The 17,164-nt window shown below is 37.0% G+C and overlaps 1 protein-coding gene across 1 annotated transcript in view; it reads left to right on the top strand.

Annotated features, from left to right (window-relative positions):
* Window positions 1-1,005: 1,005 nt before the first annotated feature.
* LOC148948135 (queuosine 5'-phosphate N-glycosylase/hydrolase) overlaps window positions 1,006-17,164 on the top strand; it is a 95,228-nt gene continuing 79,069 nt past the window's right edge. The window contains exons 1-2 of the mRNA XM_089095701.1: window positions 1,006-1,167; window positions 11,089-11,316. Of these exons, the coding sequence (XP_088951827.1) occupies window positions 1,072-1,167; window positions 11,089-11,316 (324 nt within the window). The 5' untranslated portion in view covers window positions 1,006-1,071. The remainder of the gene's footprint in view (window positions 1,168-11,088; window positions 11,317-17,164) is intronic.

The raw sequence follows: 17,164 nt of genomic DNA, 5'->3' as shown, positions 1-17,164 counted from the left end.
ACCCAAATTTAAACTAACTAAGGTATGCTGAAGTTTTTCTCATTACATGTTACTAATTAAAGCATGCAGGCAAGAATTTTTGTTTCGTGGTAGGCCTAACGTATTGAAAATACAGTTTTAGGGAGCAAATTTATTTGATAATTTGAATATTAACTGCCCAGATATTAAAAGATGGATTTGGAGAGGGTAGATGCTTGAGGCCCCCTCCTCCTTCATTTGCCCTTGTACGTATCAGTTCATTTTTCCGAGTAATATTAGTGAAAGGTTTTCTGGAATACTTAAGATGAAATAGATAGGCGGGAGTTAATTATTTTGCTTGATGGGCCTCAATCAAGCAATCTGGGGAGAGGAGGTAGAAACAAAACAAATAATTGAGACATGGGAGACAAAAAGCCAGCTGGGCAAATTTAAAGGTAATGCATATCACGTCAATTCAATGTAAGGACGCGATATACTTGACCAATGATCTTATAGTAATTTCTATATTATATTACTTTCTATACTAAATATTACACGTACCTTATAATGGGTAGGACTAAACCTGATGAAACTTACATATTTAATATAAGCATGTAAATTCGATTCTTTTGATGTATCTATTGGTATCAAAATTCCGTCTTTTAGAGTTTTGGTTACTATTGAGCCGGGTCGCTCTTTACTTACAGTTCATTACCACGAAATTTTTGATTTACTGATGAGTAATTACGTGTATCACATTGTTTACAGCAAAACTTTGCAAGCTTGACTCTGATAAGCTGATTATTTATAGATGGCCAGTGCTCTGTAGCGTAATTTCTTATGTAACAATCTTCAACACCAATTAAGAGGGAACTCATATAACAGTATAACATTTCTTCCAAAAATATGAGTTACGCCTGCTTGTATTTAGATTTCGGTTCAATTGGTTTTTAAACCAAAGAGAAGAATTGAAGAGCGTAATTTTGAATTTAGCTTAATTTAGACTTTCTTGATTTTCTGTTTATTTTTGCTTCATAGAAACGCTGTCCAGTATTATTAAGCGTCTATTTAACCTCTTGCAAGGCAAAAATTTCAAGAACATTCAAAAGACTAATGAAGCTTCTTCCAAAACAAGCAGGAGAATTCGTGGCAAAGAATGCCAAAAATGTGAAAGTGCTGAAAACTGGAATTATTAACATTTGCAATAAGGTTAGTTTGGATTTCGGTCTTTTACTTCAACCACGTGGCGAAGTTTTCTCGGCATGCCAATAATTTTGAAATACTTAATATTGGCGTTTTAATTCACTTCTTCCCTTAAAAGTTTAATTGTATAGAACTTTTCCTCAATCCAACCTGTAGAATGAATGAGCCAAATTACAAAATTTGTACATTATTAAAGAACTTAATTTTTAATTTCTGTTCCGCATTGCATTAATTAAAAATTTAATCTCTCTCTTTTTAATATTTAGAGCAATTTATACAGTTTGTAGTTTTGCTAATAGTATAAATATCTTTCAAAACATTTTATTCAGAGGCAACGCTTAACATTGCCAAAGTAAAGAGCCATGTGACTCCCATGTATTTTCATTGTTTTTCCTTGACTTTTTTTTTATGTAAGAGATAATCTTAGAGACTTCAAAGATGGCTCATTTGATGGGAAACTGAAGATTCTAGTGTCCTCTTTAAGTGTCTCAAGTGTTTGTAAGGCAGTCAGTCCACTGTGCCCTCTTTTACTTGGTCCCTTCACACCTTCCCCCCATAAAATCAGACCAAACTTTTGAGACAATAATTCTTTTAAAATCATGGAAAGTTCCATTAAATATGGATCTGGTTATAAAATGACGACCACCCCCAAGATCTTTGAGGAAGGGCAATGAAAGGTACAAAGTGCCGATTGGTTTAAAAATAGTTCGGTCAATATTTACCAAATCATATTATTGAGTTAGGAATAAAGTGAATACACAATTCGATGCCTCGTTTTATGCTGATTACGAGTATAACAATCATTTCTATCGGAAATGAATTTTAGCCCCCTCCCCCTATATAAACCAATTCCGGGTATATATTTCTACATTAGCGGGGTGGGGGTAAAGTTTAAACTTACCTCCGATATGCATCAATAAAAAAGGCATCGAATGGTGTATTAACTTTATTTGAAACTCAATAATATGATTTGGTAAATATTGAACAATAGTTCTTGTAGTTGAAACAGAAACGCGTGTTTGATCTTGATTGTCTGATTGGCTTAAAAATATCAGGGATCGTTTCCTTTGCCAAGAGCAATACATATTTTGTTGGGAGAGGAAGGGGCTTGGGGGCCTGCAAATGGGCCAGAAAAATGTGCGTCCTTGGTTAGTTTGAAACTGATGCAAAATACTAGAGGAAGGACTTTTTGCTATATTGGAAAGTAGCTGTGTTAGATAAATGAAACTTTCGGGAAAGTTTCGAAAGCCTAAACTACGCTCTGAGTCTAAAGTTTCTTCTAGTTCAAATATAGACCTCCCCCCTCCCACGTTCGGTTGAATTTTCTTTCCAGTTGACTTGGAATAAGTTAAATCCTTGTCTTAAGAAAACCCCAATGCACAAGAAAAGAGAAATGAAAAAATACTGATCCCCCCCTAAAAAGGGTCAGAGACCTATTTTCTTTAAATAGCTTAAAACTTACAACTGGCAGCTCCTGGGCCAAGGGAACCCTCATGCATAAGAGAAAATTGGGCTGAGGACAAGATCCCCCCCCCAAACATGCGCCAGAATTTTTTTTTGTTTGACTTGAAACTTACATCTGATAGTCTTTGGGTCTAGTGTATTCGTAAAAAAAAAACTTAAAACAGTATTGGTTAATCTAAAAACGGGACCTTAAAAAGGCCAACAAACCTTTTTTCAGACAGGTTGAAACTTAAGACAGTAATTCCTTAGCTAATTGGATGTGTTGTACAACAAACTTTTTAGTTCTTGGGCGAAGACCCAACCCTAAATTGATAGTTGTTAAATGGGCATTTGTCTTGACTGCTCCATTTTGTTTGGGAGGGAGGTCTTAGGGGTTTCAGGAATGGGCCAAAAGCCTTGTTATTTAGGCTTACAAGCCGTTGTAAGTATGCTTAAATGTAGCTTGTTCATAAATTATGCTTTGGATTATCTTTGCTTTAGTGAAAGTTAATCAAATTCTCCACTGGTGAAAAAACGGTAATTTGAATTTACTGACGATGTAAAACTGAATTTATCCTATGTCTAAGGTCTAGGTCCTAAGTCTTAACTATTCAAGAGAAAAAAAAAACAGTACAGTAAGAACTTGAGAGTTAAATTCAAATTCAAACATAAACACACGGGTGATTTTTTTTATAATGCAGAGAAGAAACAAGAGTAGAAAAACTTTTTTGTAGTAACTATAATAAAACTCCGACTATTTCGGCTTCATATTCGGAAGTCTTTATCAACGAGGAACTTCTCCAGCCCCATAAAAAATACTTTGCTTAAACAAAACATGTCAGGAAAAGTGAGGGGATTCTCCACAGGTGAAATTCTCCATGGGGGGATTTTTCCACAGGATAAATTCTCCAGAGTAAATTTTTTGGGAGAGCACCCTTCTACTAGGGCATAGAGGGGGGGGGGTATTTGTGGGAAGAATTTTCTACGGAGAGGGATATTTTCGGCATGATTTTAAAAACAATCAGAAATAAGTCTCTTTTTAAATAAAAGTGGACTAAGAAAAAATTTTCAGCCGGAAAGAGATTTTCTGGGGATAATTTTCAAATAGAATGGAATTGTCTGAGAGGAATTTCCCTTGTGGGGGGCCGTATTTTGGGCGGGAAGAACTTTACAAGGAGGGATTTCCGTGAGGGGAAGGAATTTTCCATGGAGGGGGAGCCACATTTCCCGGCATTATTTAAAAAAAATAAGTTATTAAATTAACAAAAAGCGTTCAGAAATTGAATGAAAATCTTCAAAAACATTCAGAAATATTGAAATAAAAACTTCCAAAAACGTTCAGAAATTAAATAAAGAAAACATTTTTTTTAACTGAAAGTAAGGTGTGACATTAAACTTAAAACGAACAGAAATTTTTCCGTATCTGAAAGGCGCTGTTCCCTCTTCAACGCCATGCTCTTTGCGCTAAAGTTTGACTCTTTGTCACAACTCTTCTTTTTAAAGTAAGAAAAAAACTTTAAAAACTGATCATAATTAATAAATATTTGATAGTTTCCCTGTTCTCAAGCATTTATTATAATAATCCACTAATCACTATGCTATGACGATTGTAGTTTACGGAATCGGAAGGAACAAATATTTGGAATCGTGCGAAGTCTTCAAAGACCTCCAGGATCAAAATACTTACCAGCTCCAAAATACGAGTAAGGATTTCCAGACAGCTTTATATTATTCTATTGACTGATATAAGCCTTTTGAAATTTTTTTTATTTAAATAGTAAAATGCTCAAAGGCCTGAAACTCTAGAAATGCTTATCAGCTTCAGAAAGTGAAAAAATATTTTATTTGTAGTTTTTGACCCTCTATCACCTAGTATAGAAATATTGATTAATTCTATTTTAGGCAATTGGTCTCTGATTAGTTCAATATTTAATAAACTTACGGTATTTTGAGGAAAGATGTTGGAGAGGTGGTAGGGGTGGCTCGAAGCAACCAGGCCAGGGGAGGGGGTAAGATCCCCTTATTTAAACGACTCCTAGATCATTTTATACGACTCATGAGCATTTATTACACATTAATCCTTTATCATTTATTCTTATCTATGGAGACTAACAACGAACTAAACCGAAAAAACTCATGCGTAAATGTGTAACTAATAATAGCTAAATTTGTATTCGCCTCTTCTTCAAAGTGGACCTTCTTCAAAGTGCTGAAAGAGTCTTCTTCAAAGGGTTGAAAAATCTTGTTTAAGTCAATGGCATCGGTGAGATTTTTTCATTCATCGACGAAATGAGAGAATCTAGTCGAGAATCAACCACGACAGTTTTCAGCAAATTATTAACAAACTTGAGCTTGCAGCAAGCTTGAGCTTGCAGCAACAATGTTCTTTTGGCAGCAACAACTGCAATGAGTACTGTCACGGCTAATTTGCAAAGACGATTAGCTTGCTTAAGCTGATGTTGCTGGTGATTGCCTTAACCTACGACATCTCTGAAGCAAGTGGCGCCCTGGCGACAGTGAAACAGAAGTTCAAGCTCTACTTAAAGAGCAGTAGAATCTGAAGTTCTTTCTTGGTTTTGGAAACAACGTTATTGCTAGCTCAATATATGCAATCGAAACAGTTTTTTTTAAAGAAGGCTGAAGTAAGGAAGAAAATGGCTGAAAGTTGGCAATGTAAGTTCTGCGATTATCTCCAATCATTGTAGTCAACCTATCAAGTAGGATTCTAAAATATTGTATATAGAAATGATGCAATGATATCTCGGTTTGACTCTGAGGTCGGCTGTCAAAACAAGATGGTCCAAGTAGCCGACGATGATGTCCGGTGAAATCTACCCATGAGTCGACTTTCATCTATCTGGGAAACACTGCTGCACTATCAATTAATTCGTTGATTTCCTCCTCCGATATTCTTTCGAAAAGCATAGCTTCAAGCATCTCCACTGCATCGATGATGTTGACTTCCTCTTTTTTAAGTTTGTCTTTTGCTATCCTGATCTTCTATATTATATTTTTCATAACCATGAGGCAGGCGATAAAGTCTAAGGCTAGAAACCTCTTCAGAGGGCCGCTAGCTTGTGCCTTTGCTCATGCTTCGGCGTTCTTATTTGTTAAAATTCGTCAATGGCTGAAACGATTGCTTCAAATGAAGAAATTACTGCTTGTATACTTTCAGTCCTTGTAATCCACCGAGAAATGAATTGTATTATTCTCTATAACAGTGTTTAGTCACCACCTGGCAGGGAATATAAGGCACAAAGAATCAACAAGCTCATATACGTTCTACCGGGCTCCATTAATTTGATTTGACATTGCCATTGCATAGCCATAAGACTGGAAAGCTAGTTTATTCAAAGGAATTCCTCTCCTTGACAATGTTCCTATTATGCTTCCTAGCCTCGCAACAGTCTTTTTCTAGGTGTCCCTTCTGAGCTGATAGTGCGGGTTATGACCGCAAGCTTATCAAAATGTGGAGAATCTGGTGTCGTTTCAGCCATCACAGAAAAAAAATTTTGAATCCAAGACTTTGTCGAGGATCTTCTCCCTGATTTTTGCTGAAAGCAAGTTAATAAACTCGTTCTGAGAAATTTTGCATAAATTGGCAAATTGGTATGGTCTATATTGGGTATCAAGAGCAGCCACCTATCTCATTTGAAACTGAACATTTTGAACAAAGTTGCCATTTTGTTCTTTGGTTCTCCTAAAGATAATGCCCTGTCTCTCTAGGGTCCTTGCGACATCCAAAAAATTTTCACAACTTTTCCCTTTGTCTCTTCATCTTTTGCTTGCTGCAGAAAACTTAGTTTTGGTGCTTCCATCAAGTAGGAAATCCACATGACCACTGCTATTGACGAAGTGACAAAAATCGGACAAAGCTGCTTTGTGTGACCCGGAAGAGAAATCACTTGCCAGTTTTCCTTTCTTCGCCTTTACTTTGCTCTTCATTTTGTGCCATCGCCGCACACCGTCTTCCCCCCAAGCTTTTTGAATTGGTCTCTCCCGGGACCACTGGAGAAAAGGAAACACCCAAAGCGAGAAGAATCATTCTGGATATTGTATTGTAAGATGTGGTATACCTCATGCCATCCGAGGTGCAAACGCCCCTATTCCTGGATTCTTGTGAACTAACCTTTCAAAATAGTCATTGTAACTTTCGACAACTTTCTACTCAATTAGTTGGTGGAATTTTTAGAAGTTCACATAGAATTTTTTCGGGCAGTGTTTAAAATGGAGTAATTCCTTATCTAATTTCTGTCTATTATAAGTTTTGACATTACTCATTACTTTGTCCTAGACAATAACTTACTTCCCGACTTGAATGAGCTCTCAACTCTTCAAAAGATCTCCTGTCTTGGGAAAAAAATTCTGGGTACATGCCAAACCTTGCGTGTAACTTTCAAAAGTTACACGCAAGGTTTGGCAAGGTTTGGCAAGGTTTGGCAAGGTTTGGAAGTAACTTCCAAAACATTGGAAGTTACAAAAATTGGAAGTTAATTGGTGGAATGTTAAGAAGTTCTTCAGTGCAATCGACTGTTAGCTCTTTACACAAATCCAACGCAGAAGATGATATTGATTGCATTTCCAGCAAGACATCTCTTGCATTCAACATAGAATTTTCTCGGACAATCTTTAAAATGGTGTAATTCCTTATCTAATTTCTGTCTATTATAAGTTTCGCCATTACTCATTACTTTTGTCCTAGACAATAACTTGCTTCCCAACTTGAATGAGCTCCCAACTCTTCAAAAGATCTCCTGTCCTGGGAAACAGATTCTGAGTACATGCCAAACCTTGCATGTCCTTCTCAAGCATTGTATCTGTCTGAGCGTTGTTTTGTAATCGAGTTTTTCAATGGCCTGGATATACTTACTTTGAAAGGTTCTCGCAGGACTCATTTCTTTAAATTCTAATTACTTCTCCATTGTGTTTGAACATTTCATGCCTTCTTTTCCACTCGTAGTCAAGTTTCAAATCCATGTAGGTAACCTTGTTTCTTGCTTTTGGTTTGTTCACACTATCTAGTCAGGCTTCACTTGAATTGTTTCGAACTATTGAACGATCCGACAGAAATAAATCATAATATGATTTATCCCATATGCGAGTTTACTCGCATATTATGCGAGTTTAAACAGGTTTTTAAGGTGACCTGCTAGGACACCAGTCCAGTCCCTTTAAACCTGGTTTAATTTAAACGAGTCTGCTTAAATCTGAAATTATAAAAAAAAAAAATTAACCGAAAAAATAAAACGACTCTATTCTATATACATGCAAATTTGGTTTTCGGTATGTACGACTAAAGTTAAACAGTGCTAAAATCAACCATTTCTCTACTGAGAAGTTTGAAAATCCCAAAGTCTTTCCAAGAGAAGGAAAATACAGCTTATATTGTCTCTGACTGCATTGAGCGCCTGGGAACTTGATAAGGCCAAAATAGACGACTTATATGACTTCACAAAAAGTAGGAGCTAGATCTGATCGATCAGACACAAAAAAACATCATACACGGTCATTGGTAGATTTCTATGGCACTAGTTGCTGCCCGTCCAGTCCCTTTCAACCTGGTTAAATTTACACGACTCTGTTTAAAAACAAAATTATAAAATTACAATCAAACGATAAAATAAATGACTGTTCTATTTTCATATGGATTTGGTTTTCGGTATCTACAACTATATATGAACATTTCTTTACCAAGAGGTTTAAACATGCAAAAGTCTTTCCAGGAAAAGGAAAATTCAGCTTAGACTGTCTCTGGATTGAGCATCTCGGGCCTCAGGGGGTGAATCGTCTCCCCCTCACCCCTCTTCGAGTCACCTCTGAGGGGTAGAGGTGCCAAAGGAGTGAAATCATAAACACCTACTGTGGGGAGTGCACAACAATGAAGTCAAGTAGTGAACTTCTCTAAAGAGGAATATATCCTAAAGTTCAGAAACATCGTCTAAAGAAGGGAAAGTATTACAACCAAAAGAGATTGTAAAATATCCTGAAAGTAAAGAGACTGTAAAAGAGACGGTATGAATCCCCTGAGCAGTTCTCCTAGAGCAGCTATCCTGACCTTTTATCCTGAATAACTCCCCCTATGTCCCCCCTCTTCCCTGATAAAATATTGTCAAATAACGACTCTAGTAATAATCAAACCCGTTTTTGCAGGCGGCGTTAAGGGACAAGAGGTGTAAATTCACTAACTCCACAGTAAAAATACACAATAGAATATGCAAGTGGTGATATTTGCTGAAAGAAGACGTATTAGTTAGTTTGGATAGAGATAATATCAATTGCTCTACTACTAGGAACCACCGCTACCCGAACAGACCGTAGAAATATTTTAGTAGTTTTTTACTGGTGCAGCCAAACCGCACCAGTTAAAATAATTCATATGTATCTGAACTTAATGGTTTTTGGGGTACTTACGGGATTTTTCTCAAATAATCAAAAGAAAAATTGCGCAAAGTATCTGCCGGAACATGGTACAGAAATTTAGCTGAGGAAAACTATTGGAACTTGGAATAGAGTCTGTGCTTTAAAGGCCAAAGAAAGTATAAGAATATTGCTCAAGCGATTCACGAGGACTTTGCTCATGAAGTCAACTGGAATTTGACTGAGGAAGCTACTAGAACGTGGTTCAGGAGATCTACCAGAATCCGGTAGATCTCTAGATCCGGTAAAAAAATTTAAAACTTTTAGTACAGGGAATCTATGAAAATCTGGCTCAATGAATCTAAGAGAATATGGCTTAGCAAATCTGTTGGAACTTGTGTATGAGATTTTTGTATAAGTTGGAACAGCATATCAGCAAAAAATATCCCAAAAAAATACCATAATTTGGGTCAAGAAGCTTTTACAAAAAAAACAACAGAGAGAAAAATCTCAATGAAAAAAACGACAAATGGGACTGCGGCTAGTGGAGTGAAAAGACGAAAAATGTAAAACAACGCGGATATTTCGCCTGTGTCAAAACAAGGTGAATGCAGCACAAGAGAAACACAAGAAGAACAAGATAAAAAAAACAACCGAACTAAACTAAAAACAAATAGAACCAGCCACCAATAAAATACAATTGGCGCAACTCATCCACAACTTTCATTCAAGAAGCTCTTCACAATTTTATAGCCTATAAGATAATTAAAAGTATTTTTATCAGGATGACCTAGGCCAACATCTCATCAGAATGACTCATAAAAACAGACAGCATAGTATATCAAAACCTTCCTCGGGTGGTTTCGTGAATCTTCTAACTTTATGTAACTTTTCAGATGTCTTCAACTTTGACTTCAGTCTTGACCTCACATTTGAGCGTCTGCTTCTTGATCAAACTAACAATTTTATTATTGCGCATCGAGTAAAAAACTATGGTTCTCGTGGTCTCTCTAGAAACCCTTTTCACAGACGTAGTTCTGACCAGAAACTGGTTGCAAAACTAGCAGATAATAAAAGGGAAACCGTGTACAGGGAGATCACAAAGGATGCCAGAGACACAGAAGAGTGCCAGTCCGTTACGCCTTGTCTCATATTGATTTTAGAAGAGGGTTCGAACGACGTAAACTATTTTTGGGAGGAGGAGGGGTTAGCAAATTAAAAAATTGCACAATTCAGGTAGTCATCAAAATCACAAATACACCCCTTTATCCCTTTTCCTCATAAAAAGTTTCATGGAATTCATCTTGTTGAAAGAAGTGTCGCTCATTTAAACTGAGATTGCCAACTGCACGCCATATATCATAAGGAAAACCAACCCAAGTAGTAGAAGCAATACTTTGACAGAAAAAATGGGTAATGCATTACCCACAGTGTGATGGCCTGAATATGCCTTTGAAATGCAAGGTGTCAGTGAAATAATTTTATGCTGAAATTGTTTCAATAGGAAAACAAAAATCAATTCATGGACATACTACAAAACCAATTAAAAAATTGACAAAGTCAATTGAAATATATCTTTTTATTTATATGGAAAGGTCTCAAGCAGGCAAGACCATCACTGCAGTCTGAGCAAAAGAAGAGATAATTTTAAACAAGAAAAAAAGTAATAGAGACCACTTTGCATTCAACCACAGAAGATCTTGACCTCAGAAGAAGATCCTACGTACATTATTTTTGTGAAATCGATCTAGTTGATAAACATGAAATAGGATGTCTTGGACAAAATCGCACTTAAAAATTTGATGAGTCCGTGCATAAGATCGATTAAACTTTGAAGACTTTTCAGTCTTGAGTGGAAATTTTCCTGAACTAACTTTTGTCCGCTCTCGTAAACAGCGAATTATCGAAGCTGCCACGTGGTGGCACGAACTTTAAGGGAAAACTCCAGTAAAATTTTAGAAAATGCCGAAAAATCTTGAAGACATCTCTCCAGCCCATCAGCAAAAAGCAGAAATATTCCAGCCCCTGGTTTCGTATCAGTTTCTCAAAATTAATCAAGAACGTATTACTAATGTAGTTTTTACGTTTTGTGTTCTTTTTGTTAAATTTGTTTTTCTTGTTTTTCAGATAAAAAGCAGCTTATCAGATGGCTCATTTCAGCCTGATGCACTATATCTTCATCAATATCCCCATCCATCAGAGCCAACAGAGGAAGCAGTGGAGTGGCTCTTTGTGGCAGATTTGCTAAACTTTTCATTTTGGATGCCAGATGGCTCCCATTATACAGTCACTCATAATGGGGTTAAATACACTGGATATTTAGCACTTACTGCTGCATTATCTAGAGCTGTGGAGGTTAGTGATTACTACTACTACTGATACTAACAACTCACCGCCATGCCAAGCCACCTGAGGCCAACACAGCTACGCATGCTCCTCCTCCATCGCAATCTATTCAAACCCTCATTAGGGACATTAAAAGTTAGTGAGCTGTGGAGGTTAGTGATTGATGCTTTTTTTTTTGGGGGGGGGGGCTGTAGAAGGTGCTTATAAACTTTAATCCTTTCAGACTTTAAAAACTCAAAATTATTAAACCTAAATGACACCCTTTTTGTTCCCAGGTAGAAACATATCCTGACGATACTGTTTTACAACTACACTCGTTGGATTAACATACCGACTTACATTTACCGACCGATATACCAAACGAATGACTCTTAGCATAGGAGCCAGCTCAGTGGGGGTTTAGACCATCCTAAAATCATCCTCGAGGAGGAGGCTAGGTGAAACGAAAAAAGCGAGCTAAAGTTCTTTATAACGTTAAATATTCAAAATTGTCTTGCGTAATGTCTTCTCACGATAAAATCACGAAAAAGGTCATTTCTAATTTAGTCTTAAATGAATCTATGCCGTTTACTGCTAATAATACTAGAACATAATCACTGCTGCATTAAATTGGCTAAGGCCTACACATTGGTGGACCATCCTACCCATCCCGTCGTGTTGAAAGTTTCTTTATTGCAGTACCCATTGGACACAAATTTGGATAATGGTTGCTGAAAAACGAGCTATGATAAAACATACCAACAAAAGTATATTTATATTTTTTTACCTTTGACTTTTTTCAACTTTAACCTTTTGACCTTTTATGACCTTGAGATGAAGTTATTTTTTGAGCCAGAATAAGGCGGTGACTTTTTAGTTTCAATTTTATTGGAACTATGCTTTTTGCACGCCTTTTGATGTTGAAACATTTAATTTTATCCTACTGAGATTTTTTAAATTTAAAATTGAATTTACAACTGAAAAAAGAATATAACCCAAAGATCCTAAAAATTCGTTTGACAAGGCCCCTAATACGGTATGAAATTGGCTGAATTCACGGGCGTATTTATTGTCGACAACAATGTCAATTTTTCGAATAAATACTTTATAAGTGAATTTCAATATTTATTGTAGGCTACTTCTTATCTTAAAAAGGAGATGGTGCTTTATAATTTATACTAGTTTCAAATGTTGTTAGAAGACTCTCAATTGAGACTCTTTCATATACCCTAAGACTGCCTCTTTCAAAAATTCAAATTCATAAGTAAAATTCCCACCATCCTTAAATGGTTAATTAAAAAAAAACTTTCTGAAAAATAAGTTTTTCAAAGAAAAGTAAAGACCATTTTAAACTTAAGTTCAGAAGATACAAATACCATTTAAAATTCAAACTCAAAACGACCAGAAATTACTATTAAAGAATAAATGAAACCCAAACCGAACAGAAATTAAATAAACAATCATAGCAAAAACATACAACAAGTAATAATATAAATGAATAAATAGATCTTAAAGCGAGTAATTCTGAGATTGAATATTAAAATCAAGATTAAAACGAAAAAAAAATCTCCTATTGAAGTATTAATGAAACTTAAAACGAACAGAAATTAAGTAAACAATCGATGAAAACAAAAATACAATAGATATTAATGTAAATTAATAAATAAATATAAAAACGAATGAAACTTATATTGAATACGCAAATCAATCTTGAAACAAATAAAAATCACTACAAATAAGAGTTTGGGTATCACCTCCTTCTCTCACTGTAAAGTCTAGAACCTACTGCGTCATTAACGCTTTACTGAAAACCAATTTTATGATAAATATTTTTTTGTACTTAATATAGAAAATAAACATTAAAATTATAGTAACCTTTTGAATTGATGAGCTTTCAGCAATTAATATCATTATACATCAAATATTCAGTTTAATTTATTAGCTCTTTTTGAAGTAGTAAAAGACGAATATAGTTTCCCTACAAAAGTGTTTGGATACTGCCTCCTATCCGAACTGTAAATAAAAACCAAAAGCCTACTCCGTCATTGGCGCTTAACTGAGAATGGATTACGTTACAAATATTTTCTTTTCCAGTTCTTACAGCATTAAAAATAAAAATACGATTACAGGAAAATAAATTCTTGAACTGATGGATCTTTCAACAGTTAATATCATTATACATCAAATATTCAATTTGATGTTGTTTATACTTTCCAAGACTGTTCAAGACGCATATAGTTTTCAAAGTGAACTCTTTAAAGTGAACTCGAACTTTCTATTTTCAATCAAATGAGCCCTCTGAAGTTTATACGAATATCCCTTCTATAAGAACCATATATATCCCCAGAGTATAACTTATAACGCCTGTCCCTGGGCCCGGGGGGGTTGTGTCGACCCCGGAGTTTTAATATCTGATGGCTGAACTATTTTTAACAAAATTGCACCTGAAATTTTTATCGGATGGGTTTATCCATCCGATAGACCCAAAGGCGTGGAGGGCGGGAGGGGCTAGTTGCCCTCTGATCTTTTTTAACTCTGAGAAAATGAACTACAACTGTTATTTTCTATTCACATGAGCCTTCACTGAAGTTTATACGAGCATTCCTGTCATAAGAAACATATATGCCCCAAAAGCAATACTTACAACGCCTGTCCCGATCCTGGGGGGGGGGTTTGTCGGCAACGGAGTTTTTCTTATCTGACCTTCGAACTATTTTTAACGAAATGACCATACGCAAAGGAGTTTCTGTTATATAATCTTTGAACTATTTTTAACAAATTGGCTACCTCAAATTTTTATCAGATGTATTTAGGGAAAAAGGGCCTGGGGGGCCAGTTGCCCTCCGTTTACTTTTGACTCTTAAAAAGGGCACTAGAACTCTCGATTTCCAATTGAATGAGCCCCCTAGGAAGTTTATACGACGGCCCCTTCTATATGAAGGGTCTCTGGGAAAAAAATAAAGGGAGTGTGGGGGGAGGCTAGCTGCCCTCCAATCACTTTTGACTCTTAAAAAGTGAATTGTAGCTTTCAATCTCCAATCAAATGAGCCCTCTAAGAAGTTTATACGAGCATCCCTTCCATAACAACCATATATGCCCCCAGGGCATAACTTACAACGCCTACCCCCGGGCCCTGGGGGGCTGTGTCGACACCGGAGTTTTTTGTTGTCAGACGCTTGAACTATTTTTAACAAAATGTCTATCTCAAAATTTTTATCTGATGCATTTAGGGCGTGGAGGAGGGGGGCTAGTTGCCCTCCGATATCTCTTGACTCTTAAAAATTGAACAAGAACTTTCAATTTCCAATCAAATGAGCCCTCTCTGAAGTTTATACGAGCATCCCTTCCATAAGAACTATACATTCCCCTAGAGCATTACTTATAACGCCTGCCTCCGGGCCCTGGTGGGAAGTTTATATGAGCATCCCTTTCATAAGAACCATATATGCTCCCAGGACAACACTTACAACGCCTATCCCCCGGGCTCTGGGGGACGTTTTGTTACCTAATTTTTGAACAATTTCCAAAACACTGGCTAACTCAAAATTTGTAGCGGGCGAGTTTGGGGAAAAAACAGCGTGGGTGGGGGGGGGGGCTAGTTTAACTCTCTTGACTCTTAAAAAATGTGAACTAGAACTTTCAATTTCCAATCAAATGAGCCCTCTATGAAGTTTATACGAGAATCCCTTTCATAAGAACCATACATGCCCTTAGGGCAAAACTTAGAACGCATTCCCCTGTGCCCTGGGGGGTTCTATTGACACCGGATTTTTTCTTATCCGACATTTGAACTATTTTTAACAAAATGTCTATCTCAAAATTGTCATCAGATGGGTTTTGAAAAAGAACGCGTGGAGGGGGGGGGTAGCTGCCCTCAGATCTCTTTAAAGTTAGCTCCAACTTTCAATATCCAATCAAATAAGCCCTCTCTGAAGTTTATACGAGCATCCCTTTCATACGAACAAAATATGCCCCAGGACATAAATTAAAACGCCTGCCCCCGGGCCCTGGGGGGCTGTGATGACACCTGAGTTTTTTGTTATCTAACTTTTGAGCAATTTTTAACTTAATGGCTATCTCGAAATTTTATTGGATGCATTTGGGGAAAAAGGGGCGTGGGGGGGGGGGCTAGTTGCCCTCCAATCTCTTTTGACTCTAAAAAACTGAACTAGAACTTTCAATTTCCAATCAAATGAGCCATCTCTGAATTTTTCACGAGCATCCCTTCAATAAGAACCATATATTCCCCCAGGGCACAATTTACAACACCTGCCCTCGGGCCCTTGGGGCTGTGTTGATCCCTGAGTTTTTGTTTTATGGTATTTGAACTATTTAAAAATAAAAGCTATCTCAAGGTTCTTATCGGATGGGTTTGAGGAAAAGAGGGCGTGGGGGGGGGAGAGGGGCTAGGTGCCTTCCAATCTCTTTTGATTCTTAAAAACTGAACTAGAACTTTCAATTTCAAATCAAATGATCCCTTTTTGAAGTTAATACAAGTATCCCTTCCATAAGACCTATATATGCCCCCAGGGCATAACTTACAACGCCTGCCTCCGGGCCCTGGTGGGTTGTGTCGACACCAGAAGTTTTGTTATATGATCTTTGAACTATTTTTAACAAAATAGCTATCTTAAAATTTTTATTGGATGCATTTGGGAAAATAGGGTTTAGGGGGGGAGCTGGGTACCGTCAGATATATCTTGAATCTCAAAAAGTGAACTAGAACTTTCAATTTCCAATCAAATGAGCCCTCTCTGAAGTTTATACGAGCATTCCTTCCTTAAGAACCATGTATGCCTTCAGGGCATAACTTATAACCCTAGTCCCTGAAGACTGTGGGGGGAGTGTCTTGCTCAAACATATAATTTCCAGAACTTTCAACTACGTTAAACAAAATGGTTATATTAGAATTTTGATTGGATGTGTTTGGGGAAATGGTGGGCATGGAAGGGGTGTCAGTTGCCTTAGAATTTTTTTTCGTCTATTAAAAAGGGAACTAGCCATTTAAATTTCCAATCGAATGAGCCCTTTCTGAAGTTTCTACGAAAACGTTGCCTATACAAAATCTTATATACCCCCAGGGCATACCTTACAACCCTTGCCCTGAGGGCTGGGGGTGAGTGGTCATTCTCAAAGACCTAATTTCCAGAACTTAAAACTACGTTTAATAAAATGGCTATCTCAAATTTTTTGATTGGATGTGTTTAGGGGAAAGGTGGACGTGACACAGGGGCTAGTTGCCCTTCGTCACTTTCGACTATTAAAAAGGGCGCCCTTTGAATTTCCAATCGAATGAGCCTTTTTAGAAGTTTCTACGACAACACCTTCTTTAAAAACCTTATATGCCCCCGGACATAACTTAAAACCCTTGCCCTGAGGGTTGTGGGGGAGTTTCCTCCTCAAAAATATATTTTCTATCTGGAAATCTACTGCGCTGAACAGAATGGCTGTCTAGAAATTTTGATTTGATGTGCTTGGGGGAACGATGGGCGTGGGGGGATAGTTGCCCTCCAGTCACTTTCGACTATTAAAAAGGGCACTAGCCCTTTGAATTTCCAATCGAATGAGCCTGTTTTGAAGTTTCTACGGCAACGCCTTCTATAAAAACCTTATACGCCCCCAGGGCATAACTTAGAATCCTTGCCCTGAGAGTTGTGGGGGATTGTCCTCCTCAAAAATATATTTTCTATCTGGAAATAAACTACGCTGAAAAAATGACTATCTCAAAATTTTGATTGGATGTTCTTGGGGGAATGATCGGTGTGGGGGGGCTAGTTGCCCTCCAGTCACTTTTGACCCTTAAAAAGGGCACTAGAACTCTCGATTTCCATTCGAATGAGCCTCCTTTGAAGTTTCTACGACGACCCCTTTCATATGA

This window comes from Artemia sp. Qi Xiang Cuo, chromosome 10, assembly GCF_049724085.1.
Source record: "Artemia sp. Qi Xiang Cuo chromosome 10, ASM4972408v1, whole genome shotgun sequence".
In the NCBI taxonomy this organism is placed as follows: Eukaryota; Metazoa; Arthropoda; class Branchiopoda; order Anostraca; family Artemiidae; genus Artemia; species Artemia sp. Qi Xiang Cuo.
Note: the sequence above shows the minus strand (reverse complement) of the source record. Positions and strands in the feature narration are given on the sequence as shown.